Raw genomic sequence first — 21,002 nt, 5'->3', positions numbered from 1 at the left:
AAGTGCCAGTTGGATATTCAAAATATATAGCGAAAACCTACCCGAGACCGCTTAAATGAGGCTGAGACCCCCCGGGTCTTTCAATGTCCATAAAATTCAACCAAATCATTGACTCTGTATATATAAAGGTTGTATTAGATGGATTTACCAGAATAACGTCATCTTCTATATCTACGGAGGGCTAAGATTGTCACTTTTCAGTCGAAAAATGTCAAAATCTTAGGACAAAGGGCACAGGGTAATGGTGAGAGCCCCCTGATCTCTCAATCTTTCTAATATTTGACAGACATTTAGTCAATAGGTAGATACAAACGTGACTAAAAGGAATTTGGGTACACTTCCTGTCTTCTATGTTTACGGAGCGCCCAAAGTGCCAGTTGGATATTCAAAATATATAGCGAAAACCTACCCGAGACCGCTTAAATGAGGCTGAGACCCCCCGGGTCTTTCAATGTCCATAAAATTCAACCAAATCATTGACTCTGTATATATAAAGGTTGTATTAGATGGATTTACCAGAATAACGTCATCTTCTATATCTACGGAGGGCTAAGATTGTCACTTTTCAGTCGAAAAATGTCAAAATCTTAGGACAAAGGGCACAGGGTAATGGTGAGAGCCCCCTGATCTCTCAATCTTTCTAATATTTGACAGACATTTAGTCAATAGGTAGATACAAACGTGACTAAAAGGAATTTGGGTACACTTCCTGTCTTCTATGTTTACGGAGCGCCCAAAGTGCCAGTTGGATATTCAAAATATATAGCGAAAACCTACCCGAGACCGCTTAAATGAGGCTGAGACCCCCCGGGTCTTTCAATGTCCATAAAATTCAACCAAATCATTGACTCTGTATATATAAAGGTTGTATTAGATGGATTTACCAGAATAACGTCATCTTCTATATCTACGGAGGGCTAAGATTGTCACTTTTCAGTCGAAAAATGTCAAAATCTTAGGACAAAGGGCACAGGGTAATGGTGAGAGCCCCCTGATCTCTCAATCTTTCTAATATTTGACAGACATTTAGTCAATAGGTAGATACAAACGTGACTTAAAGGAATTTGGGTACACTTCCTGTCTTCTATGTTTACGGAGCGCCCAAAGTGCCAGTTGGATATTCAAAATATATAGCGAAAACCTACCCGAGACCGCTTAAATGAGGCTGAGACCCCCCGGGTCTTTCAATGTCCATAAAATTCAACCAAATCATTGACTCTGTATATATAAAGGTTGTATTAGATGGATTTACCAGAATAACGTCATCTTCTATATCTACGGAGGGCTAAGATTGTCACTTTTCAGTCGAAAAATGTCAAAATCTTAGGACAAAGGGCACAGGGTAATGGTGAGAGCCCCTGATCTCTCAATCTTTCTAATATTTGACAGACATTTAGTCAATAGGTAGATACAAACGTGACTAAAAGGAATTTGGGTACACTTCCTGTCTTCTATGTTTACGGAGCGCCCAAAGTGCCAGTTGGATATTCAAAATATATAGCGAAAACCTACCCGAGACCGCTTAAATGAGGCTGAGACCCCCCGGGTCTTTCAATGTCCATAAAATTCAACCAAACCATATAGGGTTGTCACTGACTAAGACGTACTTATGAATTTAATTATTTTCTGTGACATTAATTTGTAGGATCCTTTACTATAGATAATTTAGCTGATCTGTAACAATTTATTCTTCATGCCTTATATATCATGTACTGTAGTACGCCGCTAGATTAAAACTGACGTGGAAAGGTAACATATGGCCACCGAAAGCTCTTTTTTGAGAGCCCAGGTGGTCGTGTGGTCTAGCGGGACGGCTGCAGTGCAGGCGATTTGGTGTCACGATATCACAGTAGCATGGGTTCGAATCCCGGCGAGGGAAGAACCAAAAATTTGCGAAAGCAAATTTACAGATCTAACATTGTTGGGTTGATGTTTAGACGAGTTATATCTACATCTTCATGCCTAATATATCATGTACTGTAGTACGCCGCTAGATTAAAACTGACGTGGAAAGGTAACATATGGCCACCGAAAGCTCTTTTTTTGAGAGCCCAGGTGGTCGTGTGGTCTAGCGGGACGGCTGCAGTGCAGGCGATTTGGTGTCACGATATCACAGTAGCATGGGTTCGAATCCCGGCGAGGGAAGAACCAAAAATTTGCGAAAGCAAATTTACAGATCTAACATTGTTGGGTTGATGTTTAGACGAGTTGTATATATATATATATATATATATAGATTGTATTAAAAGAGAAATGTTATTGAACGGACTGTTTGCTCCAGATCAGATTAGACCAGAAGCCTAGTAGAATCGAGGACCTTGTTTCAGGTACAAACTGTCACCATAGGTTGAAGTTAGCTTGGCGGGGAAAGATAAACAGACCTTTACCACGCACCTTCACACAGCTCACACAACCACCCCTTTTGATGTAAAATCCAGGTCCAGATGCATTGTTGGCGGCTATTTCACACAGGAAACTTAGGGCTCCAACACCTCATTCTGGCAGAATTGTGTTCGCCAACATAGGAAGGGCTCGCATTGCCCTTCCAGCTAACATGGAAAGGAATCCACTTTCTTTTTGAATGTTTTCTTCAATTGGGTAGTGCTCATTATCACAGACATACCACTAGAACCTTTTTGTAGGAGCTTGGTGATCTTTTCAATCTGTCGCGTGTTTACCTTGCAGGTTTGTGTGGGATAAACGAATGGTGACAAGGCTGCTCTCTGTGATTTATTAGCTTGCCCTTTTATCAAGTTCAAACCGTATTTTGATAGACTATTCATTCATACCTCACGAAGATGAAAGCGGATGATGAGATGTTCACTGCGGAGATTGATATGATCGCCGTCTTGATCGGTGAGGTATGTCTGCATGCGAATGATGGCTGTCAAGGTCACGGGTAAGTACGCCATGTTTTTGTTGTGTTTGAATTATCTTTACCCCGGGATCGATTGCGAGGGAAAATCTGTAGATAGTGGAATGTTGGGTGCCGTTTACGTAGCTTCCATTGGTGATGCCACTGTTTACTAGGATGCTGTTGATGCTTTGTTGATGCTAACAATGCATTAACCCTCTTTGTAACCGTTTGTTGACCGATCAAATGTGTTGAGCTGTCGCTTAAATCTCAATATAGTGTTCTATTCCATAAATTGTAGTTGGGGGAGGGGGTGAACCACCGGGTAAGAATTCGACTATCGTTTCCAGAGACAAGGATGAAACCCATCTTTTTGGGTCTGTGTTGTCGATGATTTTCTGCAACAGTATGGTGTCCATTTATTTATTAAAACACGACGTTCCGTCCGATTCGAACTGGAGGACTCCTACGGAGATTGCAAGTGGAATGCTTCGGTGTTGGAGGGAACATTACGCTTGAATTCCGCTCGAATCTGGATGTCCACTCGGACTGATGACTTACATCGATGACGAACTGCGGCTATAGGTAAATGAAATCAGAGGAATTGACACCTCCGTTACTGAGGAGGGTATCAATACTTTCGAATTTCTTTCTGAAGTCTACCGCCTCCTTGAACACTCTGGCGACCTTGTTTTGTGAAAAAACGGCATTCAAGTGGACGGCTGAGTAGCGTTCAGCTTTGAGGGTGACATGGATATTTTGCAATCGACAGTGATTGAACACGGTAGTATTGTGGGTTTTATCATTATCTCTGTCGGTTTAATTTGGAAGGCAACGATGCTATATCTAGGCTTTTCGTGACCACTATTGGCAGCTAGGCGGCAGTTAAACTGTGAGGCTTGGGGAATGGCTATGAAATCGCACTGTCTCATGCGAAATCCACAGTGGATCTTGGATTTATTCTGGATGGTTTTGTACAGTTGCATCTTGTTTTCGTCTGCAAGAGTGACGTGAGGGAGGAACCAAGAGATCTAAATCATGGTTATGTTTGCCACGTTATTGACGGCGGCTGCCCTAAGAATGGTATTTGCATCTGAATTGCGAACTAGTGGCAGTTCGTGCCTGAACCCTTACACTATTTTGTTGTAATCATCTCAAAATACGTTTCAGGGGGATGACAAACGAGTACAATCCTTTGTTAGTGGGCTTGGTGATAATATATCCATGGCAGGCTGCAAATCTAGTGTTCTCAGCCTCGGCATTGGTGGAAAAATCCTTATGCCTCAGTTGGTTGAGACCCTACGAGTTAGAGAAGTCGTCGGGGTAGGTTAACATTCCCAGCATAGTAGTGGCGATGCCGGGGTCGTTAATGTGTTCAATCTGCTGGCCGGAAAGTCGATAACAGATAGTTTTGAAGAGATACATGATACCATTGTGAATGAGATTAACGTCTGCATATGCAGTACCGTTGTGCGTTTGAAGTCGCCCTTCTACCCAGAGATAACGCTCGGTTGAGTGGAGGAACAGGTCCTGCAATGTTGATTCGGATCTCCGCTCCAGAGTAGGTAAGTTGGGCGCCGGGTTAAGGTTCGAATTTGTGAACCTGGTATTAATATTTTTGAAGACTTTCATCGAAGGTCAACCCTTCTGTGATTGTAAGGATGTCAGACATTATGTATTTATTTATAGCTTTGGAGGAAGTCGTGAATGGTAGCGATTCCTCGACCAGAGATGAGATTGTTTAACTGGGTTTGGTTGTGGGGCTTACTGCATTTAACACTGAGCTGTTGATTGGGCTTGCTGCGTTGGACACTGGGTTTTCGAGGGCGGTTCACTTTGTCAACGTCATGGTCGACGACTTTGGCTACCACCTTTTCAAATCCTATCATGGCTGCATAGGTGGCAGCGATCATAGCCTTACTTTCCAAGGTCTTGGCAGTAGAGGTGATGAATATGTGACCAGCGATAACGACGATAGTGTCAAAGCAAAACCTTTCTTAATTCTTAACATTTATTTACAGAATATTACGATGGGGTTGCTTATATTCTTTGATGCTGATGTGTTCACCTTTCGTCATGGTATCGAGGATCGCCACAGTCTCGTTGCGCACACCATTGTTTCCAGCACAGTAGGCAGCGTTGCAGCGATAGAGGAGCTGGTCAAAGTCGGAGCGTAGAGATACGGTTTGAAGTCCGCTACAATGCTTATCTTGCTTTAGATGTGCGACACAATATTCGTCCACTTGTAACTCTTTATCGCCTTCGGGTTCTCGAGATGGGTTAATTACCTTGATACCTGGCACATGGCACCGGAACTGCTCAGGATCTCTGCATAGTCAACTAGTTCTTAAAAACGTAGGGCTCGAACGATTCTGGTTTCTTTTTCACCATGAGTTCCCAGAGGTCAAGGGTTACTTTGTACCTCACACCTTCCACAAAAATATTATCGCCGTCAGAAGTAACTGGTTAGCTTCCGATGAAGATACCATCGTTTTCAGTTCGCGATCCAAAGGTGTGGTATGCGGAAGGATTGTTACTTAGCTGCAAACACTGCTGTGCTCAAGGTCCGAGGATGGTGTCTGTAGGTGCTGCAATGGGAAATGGGTAGTCAAACGGTGGAGGAGGGAGGGCTGTCACTGCTGCAGGAAGGTATTAGATCGTTTTGGTGATCGGTGAAGCTGCCTCTTGCTGAGCCTCAACCACAGGCTTAATACATTGGAAAGGTCCCGGATGAGTACAATCTTCGGGAGGCAATGCTGCATGTTACTGGGTCGAATCTTCCGCTTGATCTCTTGCAACTCCCTTGCGAGCGCCTCACACTGTTTAGGGTCTGTAATCTTTATAAACGTCATTATTTATAGCGTTGTCGTGAACTCCCCTAAGCGTTTTTTTGGACGCCCCTAGGCGTTGGTTTGAACAGGGTACCTTTCCTGAAACCATAGACATTACCCGCCCACGTCCACTTGTCCATCTGATGAGTTAAGCCACTTTCAATGATGATGATAGTTCGTTCTTATATTGTACTGTTATACCACTGTCCCAGGTTAGGGGAGGGTTGGGATCCCGCTAACATGTGTAACCCCGCCACATTATTTATGTATGTGCCTGTCCCAAGTCAGGAGCCTGTAATTCAGTGGTTGTCGTTTGTTTATGCGTTAGTTTTCTCGTTTGAATAGTTTTACATTGTCTTATCGTGGCTTTTTATATAGCTGACTATGCGCTATGGACTTTGTTGAATGCCGTACATTGACCTATAGTTGCTAATGTTCGTGTCATTTTGGTCTTTTGTGGATAATTGTCTCATTGGTAATCAAATCCCATCTTCTTGTTTATATACACCCCAAGGGTGACTGGGGTATAGAAATATTGTAACTTGGTCTTCTCCCGACCGACAGTAAAACGCTTGCCGAATTGGGGCGTCCGTTTGGCTGTGCGGGGTGTATCAATTTCGAAGTCACGTCCGGTCAGACGGGGACGTTATATCCGATGCCTCGTTTAAAGAGAGTGCCACACTCTTTGCACGTTAAGAACCCTTGCAACAACTCTTTGCGGAGTCCGTAGGTTGCCTGTTGCAAGGCAAAACTTCTGTCCCTATCCAATACACTCATTTTCCAGTGGCAGTCCAAATTTCCCCGACCATCATCCCAGATGGCCTCTATTGCATCAACCTACCTATTGTATTTATTGTGAACTTGTTCTCGTCCTGAATATGCATGAAATATTTGCCACTGGACGTTAAGCAAACACATGCATTTCTGCTCGTTTTTTCATAAAATTGAATTGGAAAGATCGATCAATAAATCTTTGTTGATAAACAATACAATAATTTATGGACCTATGGGTGTTACGGATAGTGAAATACGGACTGTCAAACAGATAAATGCCATATAAAACATGCTAAAAACAATCTAAATGTTCATATAATCCCATTAAGAAGGCTATATTATTCTTTAATTATCTAAAAATCTATTTTATTGTACAAAAACTTTCATATTTAAAAAATTCACCATGACCATAATGCGAAACTAAACTTCTAACTGTGTATTTTTACCTTATATTTTTTGGTGTCAACCTTGTCTGTAAATCAAAGCACTCAAAGTCCGCTTACACCACCAAAGGGACTCTCATCGAGTGGGTGTTGTTGACAAAGGTCATCTGGTATGTCCCTTTTTTGGGCAGCTCGATCTTGACTGTCTTGTGGATGACGCAAAACTCTTTGTTGGTGTCCAGGACTTCCTTGCTATAAAAGTGGGTCAAGCACCTGTAGCCTTCGATCAGCAGTAAGTTGAGTTATCTTTCCCGTTGTTCACCAACGTTTGAAATGCGCAGCGGGTATAATTCACTATCATCTTTCTAAATACATTAACCGCCAGGATGGAATTGGCTTTCTCAAATTTATTAATATCCTTAAGGCTAACCAGATTGAGCTCTGTGTAACCCTGTCTGTTTGTTTTGGGTCTACCTCGTTATGGTGCAAGGTCAAAAGTATTGAAACACTTCTCGTCGTTATTTTTCACATTGATTACAGCCTTCTTGGCTTTGATCCACGCCGGCCAATAGGTCGGTTTTTGTTAAAATTGACTTGAAATTTAACAATTGCCTTCGATGTCCAGCCACTTTTTTCAGAGGTCCACTGTCTTTTCTCCGATCTTTTCATCCATCTCCTCAAGTGTTTTAAGCAAGTCCGTGCACGTGGTAGAAGTGAAAATCGAGTTTCCCTAGTATAAGAATCCCACGTTCTCATCATCCATCTTACCTGTTTGGTTAATCTTCACAGTGCAGCATCATATTGACTTTCTATCCTTTCAATGCCCAATCGTCTATAATTTCCATCCTTGAGATTCAAGAGACCTCAAGGAAGGTCTGCACCTCTATGTCAATAATTGGAGTCATCTTTCAGTTAGTAAATACATCTTTAAAGACTTTCTTCAGTGGATGTACCTCAATTTTATCCCCAATGGCTTTCCTATCTTCTCTGATCTTTTCCGGTAATATCTACAGTAGTCGATCTTTCGACATACTGTTAACCCCTCGCAACCCATGCTGTTTGACCTGGGGGATAATATCCTTCCTCGTATAGGGTTGGGACAACGCTCAAATAATGTTGGTCTTCGTTCCGATCAACTTAATCAACTGATCTTTCCTTATCTGGGAGTACTATCGGAGGTGCTTCATTTTGATAATACCTCTCAGGGCTTTGACGTTTTCAACAACTAATTCGAGCTAATTTTAGCTGTTGGATCCATGTCTTTATCCTAACAATCCAAATTAAAATCAATTTAGGTCACCCAAAACCACTATCCCCAATTCAATGGTTTTTAGACCCGGTTTTTGATCTTTCTATCCTATCGTCCATATAAAAAAACTATAAAATTCGTGGTAATCATACCCGGTGCGCTTGGTTTTTTCATCCAATAGCTCATAATTTGCAGAGCTCAATTGGGTCTCTCTCTTTGCCAAGACTGTGGTCACTTGCTTGCTTAATCTCGATCTCACAACCTCAAGTGGGGGAAGTTGCCCCTTCCAACATAAGGTTATAATGTTTGTCTACCTATTAACTAAACCTTTGATTAATATTAGGCAGATTGAAAGATCAGCGGGCCATCACCATTGCCCTGTGCCCTTTGTCCTAAAATTTTGATAATTTTTAAGTGAAAAGTGACAATATAAGCCCTCCATAGATATCGAATATGACAATATTCTGGGAAATCCTTATCATACAACCTTTATATATACAGAGTCTATGATTTAATTAAATTTTACGGACATTGAAAGACCAGGGGGGTCTCACACTCATTTAAGCGGTCTCAGGTAGGTTTTCACTGTATATTTTGAATATCCAACTGGCACTTTGGGCGCTCCGTAAACATGAAAGACAGGAAGTGTACCCAAATTCCTTTTAGTCACGTTTGTATCTACCTATTGACTAAATTTCTGCTTAATATTAGACAGATTGAAAGACCAGGGAGTTATCACCATTGCCCTGTGCCCTTTGTCCTAAAATTTTGATAATTTTTTTAGTGAAAAGTGACAATATAAGCCCTCCAAAGATATCGAATATGACAATATTCTCAGAAATCCTTCTAAAACAACCTTTACATATACAGAGTCTATGATTTATTTAAATTTTACGGACATTGAAAGACCAGGGGGGTCTCACACTCATTTAAACGGTCTCAGGTAGGTTTTCAATGTATATTTTGAATATCCAATGGGCACTTTGGGCGCTCCGTAAACATGAAAGACAGGAAGTGTACCCAAATTCCTTTTAGTCCCGTTTGTATCTACCTATTGACTAAATGTCTGCCTAATATTAGACAGATTGTGAGATTAGGGAGCTATGACCATTGCCCTGTGGCTTTTGTCCTAAAATTTTGATAATTTTTAAGTGAAAAGTGACAATATAAGCCCTCCATAGATATCGAATATGACAATATTCTGGGAAATTCTTCTAATACAACCTTTACATATACAGGGTCTATGATTTAATTAAATTTTACGGACATTGAAAGACCAGGGGGGTCTCACACTCATTTAAGCGGTCTCAGGTAGGTTTTCACTGTATATTTTGAATATCAAACTGGCACTTTAGGCGCTCCGTAAACATGAAAGAAAGGAAGTGTACCCAAATTCCTTTAAGTCACGTTTGTATCTACCTATTGAATAAATGTCTGCTTAATATTAGACAGATTGAGAGAGCAGGGAGCTATGACCATTGCACTGTGTCTTTTGTCCTAAAATTTTGATAATTTTTAAGTGAAAAGTGACAATATAAGCCCTCCATAGATATCGAATATGACAATATTCTGGGAAATCCTTCTAATACAACCTTTACATATACAGAGTCTATGATTTAATTAAATTTTACGGACATTGAAAGACCAGGGGGGTCTCACACTCATTTAAGCGGTCTCAGGTAGGTTTTCACTGTATATTTTGAATATCCACCTGCCACTTTGGGCACTCCGTAAACATGAAAGACAGGAAGTGTACCCAAATTCCTTTTAGTCACGTTTGTATCTACCTATTGACTAAATGTCTGCTTAATATTAGACAGATTGTGAGATCAGGGAGCTATGACCATTGCCCTGTGTCTTTTGTCCTAAAATTTTGATAATTTTTAAGTGAAAAGTGACAATATAAGCCCTCCATAGATATCAAATATGACAATATTCTGGGAAATTCTTCTAATACAACCTTTACATATACAGGGTCTATGATTTAATTTAATTTTACGGACATTGAAAGACCAGGGGGGTCTCACACTCATTTAAGCGGTCTCGGGTAGGTTTTCACTGTATATTTTGAATATCAAACTGGCACTTTAGGCGCTCCGTAAACATGAAAGAAAGGAAGTGTACCCAAATTCCTTTTAGTCACGTTTGTATCTACCTATTGACTAAATGTCTGCTTAATATTAGACAGATTGAAAGATCAGGGAGCTATCACCATTGCCCTGTGCCCTTTGTCCTAAAATTTTGATAATTTTTAAGTGAAAAGTGACAATATAAGCCTTCCATAGATATCGAATATGACAATATTCTGGGAAATCCTTCTAATACAACCTTTACATATACAGAGTCTATGATTTAATTAAATTTAACGGACATTGAAAGACCAGGGGGATCTCACACTCATTTAAGCGGTCTCAGGTAGGTTTTCAATGTATATTTTGAATATCCAACTGCCACTTTGGGCACTCCGTAAACATGAAAGACAGGAAGTGTACCCAAATTCCTTTTAGTCACGTTTGTATCTACCTATTGACTAAATGTCTGCTTAATATTAGACAGATTGTGAGATCAGGGAGCTATCACCATTGCCCTGTGCCCTTTGTCCTAAAATTTTGATAATTTTTAAGTGAAAAGTGACAATATAAGCCCTCCATAGATATCGAATATGACAATATTCTGGGAAATCCTTCTAATACAACCATTACATATACAGAGTCTATGATTTAATTAAATTTTACGGACATTGAAAGACCAGGGGGGGTCTCACACTCATTTAAGCGGTCTCATGTAGGTTTTCAATGTATATTTTGAATATCCAACTGACACCTATGGCGCTCCGTAAACATAAAAGACAGGAAGTGTACCCAAATTCCTTTTAGTCCCGTTTGTATCTACCTATTGACTAAATGTCTGCTTAATATTAAACAGATTGAATTATCAGGGAGCTACTACCATTGCCCTGTGCCCTTTGTCCTAAAATTTTGATAATTTTTAAGTGAAAAGTGACTATATAAGCCCTCCATAGATATCGAATATGACAATATTCTGGGAAATCCTTCTAATACAACCTTGACATATACAGAGTCTATGATTTAATTAAATTTTACGCACATTGAAAGACCAGGGGGGTCTCACACTCATTTAAGCGGTCTCAGGTAGGTTTTCACTGTATATTTTGCATATCCAACTGGCACTTTAGGCGCTCCGTAAACATAAAAGACAGGAAGTGTACCCAAATTCCTTTTAGTCACGTTTGTATCCGCCTATTGACTAAATGTCTGCTTAATATTAGACAGATTGAAAGACCAGGGAGCTATCACTATTGCCCTGTGCCCTTTGTCCTAAAATTTTGATAATTTTTAAGTGAAAAGTGACAATATAAGCCCTTCATAGATATCGAATATGACAATATTTTGGGAAATCCTTCGAATACAACCTTTTATTACATATACAGAGTCTATGATTTAATTAAATTTTACGGACATTGAAAGACCAGGGGGGTCTCACACTCATTTAAACGGTCTCAGGTAGGTTTTCAATGTATATTTTGAATATCCAACTGGCACTTTGGGCGCTCCGTAAACATGAAAGACAGGAAGTGTACCCAAATTCCTTATAGTCACGTTTGTATCTACCTATTGACTAAATGTCTGCTTAATATTAGACAGATTGAAAGATCAGGGAGCTACCACCATTAACCTGTGTTTTTTGTCCTAAAATTTTGATAATTTTTAAGTGAAAAGTGACAATATAAGCCCTCCATAGATATCGAATATGACAATATTCTGGGAAATCCTTCTAATACAACCTTTACATATACAGAGTATATGATTTAATTAAATTTTACGGACATTGAAAGACCAAGGGGGTCTCACACTCATTTAAGCGGTCCCAGGTAGGTTTTCACTATATATTTCTTTTTTGGACATTCCATAAATATTTCTATATATATTTCATAATGTTTTCTAGAGTTACATATGTAGTGGTTTTTCTTTTTGTTTACAGAAATATCATGTATAAAAGTAAACCTCTGAAGCTGTTTTATTGACAACAATCTATTTATATAAAGACAAATATGCAACATAGAAAAGGGTTTATATTCGAGGACAACGAGAACTTACAACAGCTTGAAGAGGTCATTGTACGATTTCCTACGTTTCTTATCAGTTATCTTAACTATGAAAATCATGTTTTTAATGTTATCAAGTATTATTCTTTTTAAGATTTTCAACAAAATTGTGAATATCCAACCGACTGCTAGCAGCCGGTTGGATATTGAATATCGAATATCGAATAACGAACCGGCTGCTAACTTCACATACATTTATTCTCCTATTAGTTCAACAGAAAAAAGGACATCAACAAAAATGTATGCTTCTTTCGAAGGCAGATTATGAGCGTAAATGAACGGTTACCCCATTATTTAATTTTTCTATGTTGTATAAGATAAAGTTCCTTTGTAGAAAAATATAGCGAAATCTGATATTAAATTTAAAAAAATGATTTCGACCCGCTAGCCCCCTTTAGGTTCATGTGGACCCTATGGCTAAAATGGCCGTATTTTCACCTCAATTTTTTCTCCTGAGTACCGGCAAACCTGTGCACATGGAAAAGTTTCAAGGCATATCATACCCTAGATAAATAGAATTCAAATGCATTGTATGATTTAGAAAATTCATAACTTAACTGGATTTTGCCGTACACTTTTTTTCGTCTCTGCAGAAGATGATAAAATTAACAAACAGTTGAGTTTACCTTGATATGGTCCACTCAGGTACACAGTTTAAATAACCAATTATTGTCAGGTATCTATTGTCCATCTAATGACCATGTCAATTAAAAATGCTCACTTTAATTTTTACCTGTGGGGAAGTTCTCAAACCAGTTTCCCAACTTAGTTTATTTTGGCACCTTCTGTAGGAATGAAAAAAAGTGCACGGCAAAATCCTGGTAAGTTTTTATTTTTCTACAACATAAAACATACTTAAAATTCATTTATCTAGGGCATGCTATGCCTGAATTTTTTTACAGATGCGCTGATTTGTCTGTACTCAGAGTAAATTTTGAGGTGATAATACGGCCATTTTAGCCATAGGGTCCACATGAACCGTAAATGACCAAAGCGATGTCTTGCATGGATAATTAAACAAAACGAGTTATACGATTATAAGAGAATAGTTTGGATTTAAGTATTTCTTATTTAAATTAAAACTTACGTAATTTTATGCATGAATCTTTATAAATTTCCAATGGATGAAGGGAATTCTTAATGGCATACAATTTTAAGGAGGGTCCGTGTAACACTTATCAATTCAAAGTTTAAAAAAGTTTTGAAATTTTAGATTTTTGGAATTTTGATCAAAGTTTTAAAATATCAAAATTTCAAATTGTGTGAAAGTTTTGAAATTTTGAAATTTTAACCAAATTATTAAAATATCAAAATTCTAAATATCGTTTATAAATTTGAAAGTTTAGAAATTTGATCAAACCTAACGCGCAATTTTGATTATTTCACTTTTTGAAAGTTTTATTTTTTAAATGTTTGCTTAAAATATCAAAATAGAAAAGGGGCAATAAGAGGGATACCTGTAAAAAGCAAAACGAAATAAAAGCGGATCGAAACGAAACAATATGAATTAAAAACATACTGATACTTACAAAGTTTATGTATGAAATAAAACGGACATTTGTAAGCGGTGAAAAATTGGATGACAAAATTAATATTTCTTAAAATCTTTTTAAAAACCAGACGTACGGCTTTGATATTGACCATTACCGGCTGGTTTTATGATACTGAATGCATGGTGTCCTAATTAAGGGTGTGCTAGGCCACAGTGTGGGAGGTTTTTAATAGAATCTTATTTACGCTGAAATTAAGACGGTTCTAAGATCCAATATCAGCAAATTTGAACCAAGATACTGTTACAAGGTATCTACAAAAACTCATCATAGATGGATACCAGAATATAAATTTTGCCGGTTTTTGCGCCAGACGCGCGTTTCGTCTACAAAAGACTTATCATTGACACTCGAACCAAATGAAGTTAAAAAGGCAAATAAAGTCAAATAAAATTGAAAAGGCCAAATAAAGTAAACTTTTAAATCCAACGTATAGCTCTGGTTTTGTAAAAGTTGAAACCTTTCATATCATATATAAACGTATACCATAAACATTATTTTCACGAGCATTCATATTTATGTAATAGTCACCGCTGTACTGCATTAAGCACCCAACTTGCATTCATGTTTATGTAATAGTTGGCGCTGTACTACATTAAGCACCCATCTATCCATTTGTAGGTGCCGGCATTTTGAAAGTTGAAAACTTTTTTCAAAAGTTTCTATCAGCGATAAATGGTAATCTTCTGGGGAACCAATATTTAAATAGTCCCTGTTTTTTTACTTGATACTACCACTAGGGGCTTCGATAATGGTACATTAAAATATTCTGATCCCTAATTTGATGATATAATATTCTGTGCCAGCAGAGAACAAAAGAAAAATTATCCATGTTAAATTTTGAACCAGACAAGTTGATTAATAGCGATGAAAAACTTAATAAAATTGTTAGTGCTTCGACAAAACAACCTCACCCACTTTTAAAGTTAAATGGTTGCTACCTTAAAGACAACGTTTGGACTGGTTATCATACACGTAGCTCCATTATAGGTTCTAAATCAACCACTGTTTTATAATAGTAAACAAAAGGAATAGTTTTTTTGTATTAAAGGATATTATTGTCCCGTATTTGCATTTTGTCATTTGGGTATTTTTAAGTTATCGTACGACAATCGACTTTGAGCAAACTAAAAGTACACATGTACATCCAGTCAGAATGGGGCGTGCAAAGAGAAGCCACACTGTCAGCTGCATGATGGATTTTTTTCCATTTTTGGCCGTACACCAATGTTGCTCTCGAAAAACCAGTACAATGTAAAATGCTGAATTTTAAGTAAAGAATTCACCTACGGAACGCTGAAACTGAAATTTGAAATTCAAGAAAAATAAGAACGAAACAATTAAAGAGGTGTTTGACCAATGTGAAGTTAAAACATATTTAAATCCATATATAAGGGAAACTTTGTCCTCGAAAGTTGAATCTTACGTTTCTTCGTCATTTGTATGTAAACAACCTATTTTAAATTATCGATTTTTTTTTGTTGCCAGTGAGAAATATTTCATGAATGTTCCGGAACAAATAAGCAATAAATGCAACAGGGAGAGAATGTGCATAAAGTAGACATATAAAACCTTTCAATTAGCTTAGTTGAGGTCTGAAGCTGGCGTATGATAGTAAATGCTAGCCTTATATATATAGTAGTCCTTTGTTATTTTATTATCATTGTCATGTTGATTAGTTTCTTTAATAGTTTGTTTCCTATTTTGACATTGGACTTGTATTTCCTATTAAAGTGCGTTTTACTGTTCGTATAACTGTGTGTTTTTCATTCTTTATTGGCTAGAGGTATAGGGGGAGGGTTGTGATCCCACGAAACATGTTAAACCCCGCAGCATTTGTGCGCCTGTCCCAATCCAGGAGCCTCTGTCCTTCTAAGTCTTGTATGATTTTGATTTTGGTTCATTGTTATATTTCGGAGTTTAGTATTACGTCTATAATCACTGAACCAGTACACTTTTTTGTGTAGGGGCCAGCTGAAACACGCCTAGCACAACTTTCATTGCGACGCTATATATTAAGTATTCCTTCCGTATCATTTCTTGGAACTGAAATAAATCATAAAAGGCAATACATTATCATCATGCAATCGATAAACAAGAAAGGAAAACGTTTTAAGTTGTATGCGACCGAAGCGATTTTTCTGGATCTACCTTCATCAGGAACGTCAAAAAGGCGAATAATACTATATGGTTTACTGCGAGTTGGTCATTTTTCACTGATACTTCTAAATGTTGGGCACTGGGAACACAAAATAGCTTTGAATTATTTATCTCAAACGCTAAACCTTATATAAGAGATTTAAATCAACGTAGTTGATTCAGGTTTAAATAGGTTTAATTATATTCTTTTTGATAGATGCACAACCTTAAAAATTCAGGATACTGTTATCCCATGTGATGTCTAATGTTTCATAAAACAAAACCGACTTCTTCTTTTCATTATTTATTTTGTTATTAAGAATGATTTGATATATTTCATGCTATTTATTTATATCTAAGAATAGTTCTTATCAGAGCCGTGTTTACACCAGTGACTACAGGTACCCCTCTTGTCGCCCCTTTATATTTTTGATATTTTAAGCAAACATTTAAAAAATTAAACTTTCAAAAAGTGAAATAATCAAAATTGCACGTTAGGTTTAGTATCTTAAAAGTTTGATCAAGTTTATAAAATATCAAATTTATAAACGATATTTAGAATTTTGATATTTTAATAATTTGGTTAAAATTTCAAAATTTCAAAACTTTAACACAATTTGAAATTTTGATATTTTAAAACTTTGATCAAAATTCCAAAAATCTAAAATTTCAAAACTCTTTAAAACTTTGAATTGATAAGTGTTACACGAACCTACTGACATTCGGATGTTATTATAAGCACTAGGTATGAACATTTTATATTTTCTACATGTATAGGAGTTAATTTCACAAATAAATAACAAAAAGTTATGTACTATTTTGCAAAGAATATTTTATGGTAACTTTTATCTACATCCTTGCATTGTATTTAAGTATTCGTGTATTTCCCCTTTTGAGATATTAAACTAATATAAACCAAGTGAAAAAAACATGTTCCTTTTTAAAACAGTCTTTAGAGCTGAGGACAGGGGACTCTTAGTTAGTTTTACTTGTATCTATATAGATATGTGTGTGTTCAATTCAGTTATTTTATTGTTGTTGTTAATTTTGTTTATGTCACAAGTATAATGTTACTTATATGACAAATAAAAGATTATATTATTAAAGTGACTGCTCCCTATAGTCTAAAAATGTTTTTTTACCTCTGGGAAATTTTCAGCATAGCTATTATACGTGTGCACTTGTAAAGCATTACAAACGGTTCAAATGATTAGAATCATTGTAATCCATAACAATGTCGGCTTAGGCTAGATGTTAATAGACATTGTGTTTTCTGGTCTGTGCGTCCGACTTTCCCGCTTCAGGTTAAAGTTTTTGGTCATGGATATTTTTTATGAAGTTAAGTCCAATCAACTCGAAACTTAATGCGCATGTTCTCTATGACATGATCTTTCTTATTTTAATGCCAAATTAGAGATTTTCATCCATGTTCACGGCACTGATCATAGAAAATGAAATTGCAGATAGGGAATCCTTGTACTGGAAACAAGTTCTTGTTTGTATCTACATATATAATAATTTACAAAATATAAATGAACTTGTTGTCGTATTTTGATGTGGTTCATAAGTGTTTCTCTTCAGTCTTAGTTTTGAATAGATTAGATGATGATTTTGCCTTTGGAATGGTTTTACACTAGTCACTTTTTGAGAGGCATTTGTAACTTGCTGTTCGGTCGGCTCAGACTCCGTGTTGAAGATTGTACTTTGACATATAATGGTTTTGTACTTTGACATATAATGGTTTTGTACTTTGACATATAATGGTTTACTTTTGAAAATTGTGACTCGGAGGGAGAGTTGTCTCTTTGACATTCATATAAAAAGAAGATGTGGTATGATTGCCAATGAGACAACTGTCCACAGGAGACCACATACCCTATTACAGTTCATACAATACAACCTTAGACGGAAAACAAATCATTATGTAATGATAATAAATGTATAAGGGACATAAGCTATGAAATATATAAAAAAACATATAATAGGTTGATTAATTGAAAGGCATCAGTCGTATGTTGTTTCTTTCTTACATATATCACGTGGCTCTGTACTTATACATCCCGTCTTTGTGTTACTGTACTATGGCACATTTGTGTATTTTTTGCTTATATGCTTGAGTTTTCTTACTATTTTGTGCTTTTATGTTAAATATTTGATTGTGTTTTATTTGGTGATAAAGATTAAATATCTATGTTGACTTGTATATTACGGGTGTTGCTAAACGGCGGAAACGGAAAGTTTTTATTGTACAGACGGAATTTAAGGGGAGGGAATAAATCAAAAGATCTTGTCTACTCTTGCTGGTAATTTTTTCTATCGAAAGTTTCTATCTATTTATTATTTATTTCAATATAACAGGTGAACATGCAAGTGAGAAAATTCGTCATATAAGGTCGATAACTCAAGTCTTTTAACTGTTTTAACGTGAATGTAGAGCTCAACATTCTAATAAAATTGAGAATGAAAAATGTCAAAGATACAACAACCACATGAAAGACCAGACAACATCCAAAGGCCAACAATGGGTCTTCAACGCAGCGAGAAAATATCGCAGCCGTAGGTGGTATCAGCTGGCCACTAAATAAAATTGTGTACTAGTTCAGTGAAAATGGACGATACACTAAACTCCAAATCATATAAATGAGATTAAATTTTAAAAATATATACAAGACTAACCGTTGAAAGGTTAGAGATTGAGACAGGCGAAAACATGCGGAGGGGTTAAACATGTTTTGTGAAATCCCAATTCTCCCTCTATACCTCTAGCCAATGTAGAATAAAGAATTATAAAAAAAAAGAAGATGTGGTATGATTGCCAATGAGACAACTATCCACGAAAGACCAAAATGAAACAAACATTAACAACTATAAGTAACCGTACGGCCTTCAACAATGAGCAAAGCCCATACCGCATAGTCAGCTATAAAGGGCCCCGATAAGACAAAGTAAAACAATTCAAACGAGAAAACTAACGGCCTTATTTATGTAAAAAATGAACAAAATCAAATATGTTACACATAAACAAACACCAACCACTGAATTACAGGCTCCTGATTTGGGACAGGCACATACATTAATAAGTGGTGGGGTTAAACATGTTAGCGGGATCCCAACCCTCCCCATTAAACACATACAAAGCAATACAAAGTAAACCAAATTTTAAAAGAAGTCCGAGTTCGATGACAAATTAGACATGAATTTCACACAGTGTTTAAATTAGATACACCGATGATAATTGTTGCAAACTTTAACCAAAACAATCAGGCAACCCCTAAAAGACATATGTTCAATAACACTTGGCCCAGTTGTTTCAAAGACAGACATTTTGTAAAGTTAACATAGACGAAATCGGACGACGAACGCCAAGTAATGAGAAAAGCTCACTTAGCAGTATAAGGTCAGATAAAAAAAAGAACTCTCAAAGTATACCACTAAAGACTAAAGCAGGTCTAAGTACTTGCAGAAAACGACCATGACAGAGCAAAAACATTGATTGAATATTTCACTATACTTATATCAACTAAGAAGACATCAACTAAATATGTACCACTAAATAAACATTTCATCCAAAATGGAAAGACTTTACAACTTAAGTATGGGCGAAAAAAAAATTAGAATATGGATTCAATACATAAAAAGTATGAGGACCAGACGAAATAGACCATAGAATGTAAAATGAATTAGCAGCTATCATATTATTCACCATGTTTTCAACAATTAACAATTACAGCATGACCTGATGAATGGATATATTAGTGCATCCCCACTTATAAATTATCTCAAATATGCATTCACTGCAGTATGCTGCAACATAGCGTATGCTCTAACATATTGCGTTACCGTCTAGATTAGTATAACATCATCACTGTTTACTTCTTAGGTGCATGATATTTTGTTAGTTATTAGTTGCTTTGAACTAACTGTCAGGTAACTGCGAGTACTACTTAGTGTCTTTTTGTTGTTGGGATGTACAAGTACCCGGTCACGTCCACTTGAAGTGTATTTGTGTCCATTTGATGAGTTTAGTCTTTTATCTGATTTTTATAGTTCGTTCTTACGTTGAAAAATTATACCACTGTCCCAGGTAAGGGGGAGGGTTGGGAGCCTACAAACATTTTTAAACCCACCACATTCTGTACATATGTTACTGTCCTAAGTCAGGAGCCTGTAATTCAGTGGTTGTCGTTTGTTCATGTTTACCCTACCGGAGCACCTGCGATCACCCCTAGTTTTTTGGTGGGGTTCGTGTTATTTATTCTTTGGTTTTCCATGTTGTGTCATTTGTACTATTGTTTGTCTTTTTTCGTTTTTAGCCATGGCTTTGTAGTTTGTTTTAGATTTATGAGTTTGACTGTCCCTTCGGTATCTTTCGTCCCTCTCTTTAATAATGACAATACATTATCAGTATTTCCTTACTGGTTTGCTGTTCGTCGCTGTGGCATTTGTGCGGTACCCAGGGTACCCTGCTAATTATTTGGACGATCGAACCCGATTAGTGTGTATACGTATGTTTTATTGCATTTTAATAATAGGGTTTTGGTAAGGTTAACTTTTTAGAAGTCAAAAAACCGTCACAATGATAACGGCAAGGCTGACACACTGGGTAATCAAAGCTCACATTAAATCTGTACCGAAACAGTGTGTTAATTGTCCTCATTTTCACCTGGTTTATAGGTAGCACTCTTATTTAAGGCGGAATAAACAAAACATGCATACATAGAAGTGACTTATACAACTGTCATCACTATCGGATTTGATCATAATAATTACGTGGAGAACAAAGGAAAGGATCCTTTAGAAAGTCATTTAAGAAATTGCATTGTCTGATTTGTCGAATGTATGTTATGACGTCTAACAATTTTTACAATTTTTTTAGTATTAATTTTCTCTCTTTTGGATGTGTGGGATATATAATTGCACTATATGTTCATAGCGGTTCAGGATATATCTCCTATATTTTGAATACTAGGAAGTTTTCACTTTGCTGGCTGTTTGTACGTATATTGATGGTGCGGTCAGGGTTTTGATTTTAATTAATTTTGTCTTTTTAAGAGGTAGTTGTACTTTGACATTTGAAAGTTCATACTCGCATCAGA

At 37.0% G+C, this 21,002-nt stretch overlaps 1 protein-coding gene across 1 annotated transcript in view; it reads left to right on the top strand.

The window, feature by feature from the left end:
• Positions 1-2,798: 2,798 nt before the first annotated feature.
• LOC134697750 (collagen alpha-1(I) chain-like) overlaps positions 2,799-21,002 on the top strand; it is a 154,732-nt gene continuing 136,528 nt past the window's right edge. The window contains exons 1-2 of the mRNA XM_063560036.1: positions 2,799-2,861; positions 4,025-4,177. Of these exons, the coding sequence (XP_063416106.1) occupies positions 2,799-2,861; positions 4,025-4,177 (216 nt within the window). The remainder of the gene's footprint in view (positions 2,862-4,024; positions 4,178-21,002) is intronic.

Source organism: Mytilus trossulus, chromosome 14, assembly GCF_036588685.1.
Source record: "Mytilus trossulus isolate FHL-02 chromosome 14, PNRI_Mtr1.1.1.hap1, whole genome shotgun sequence".
NCBI lineage: Eukaryota > Metazoa > Mollusca > Bivalvia > Mytilida > Mytilidae > Mytilus > Mytilus trossulus.
Note: the sequence above shows the minus strand (reverse complement) of the source record. Positions and strands in the feature narration are given on the sequence as shown.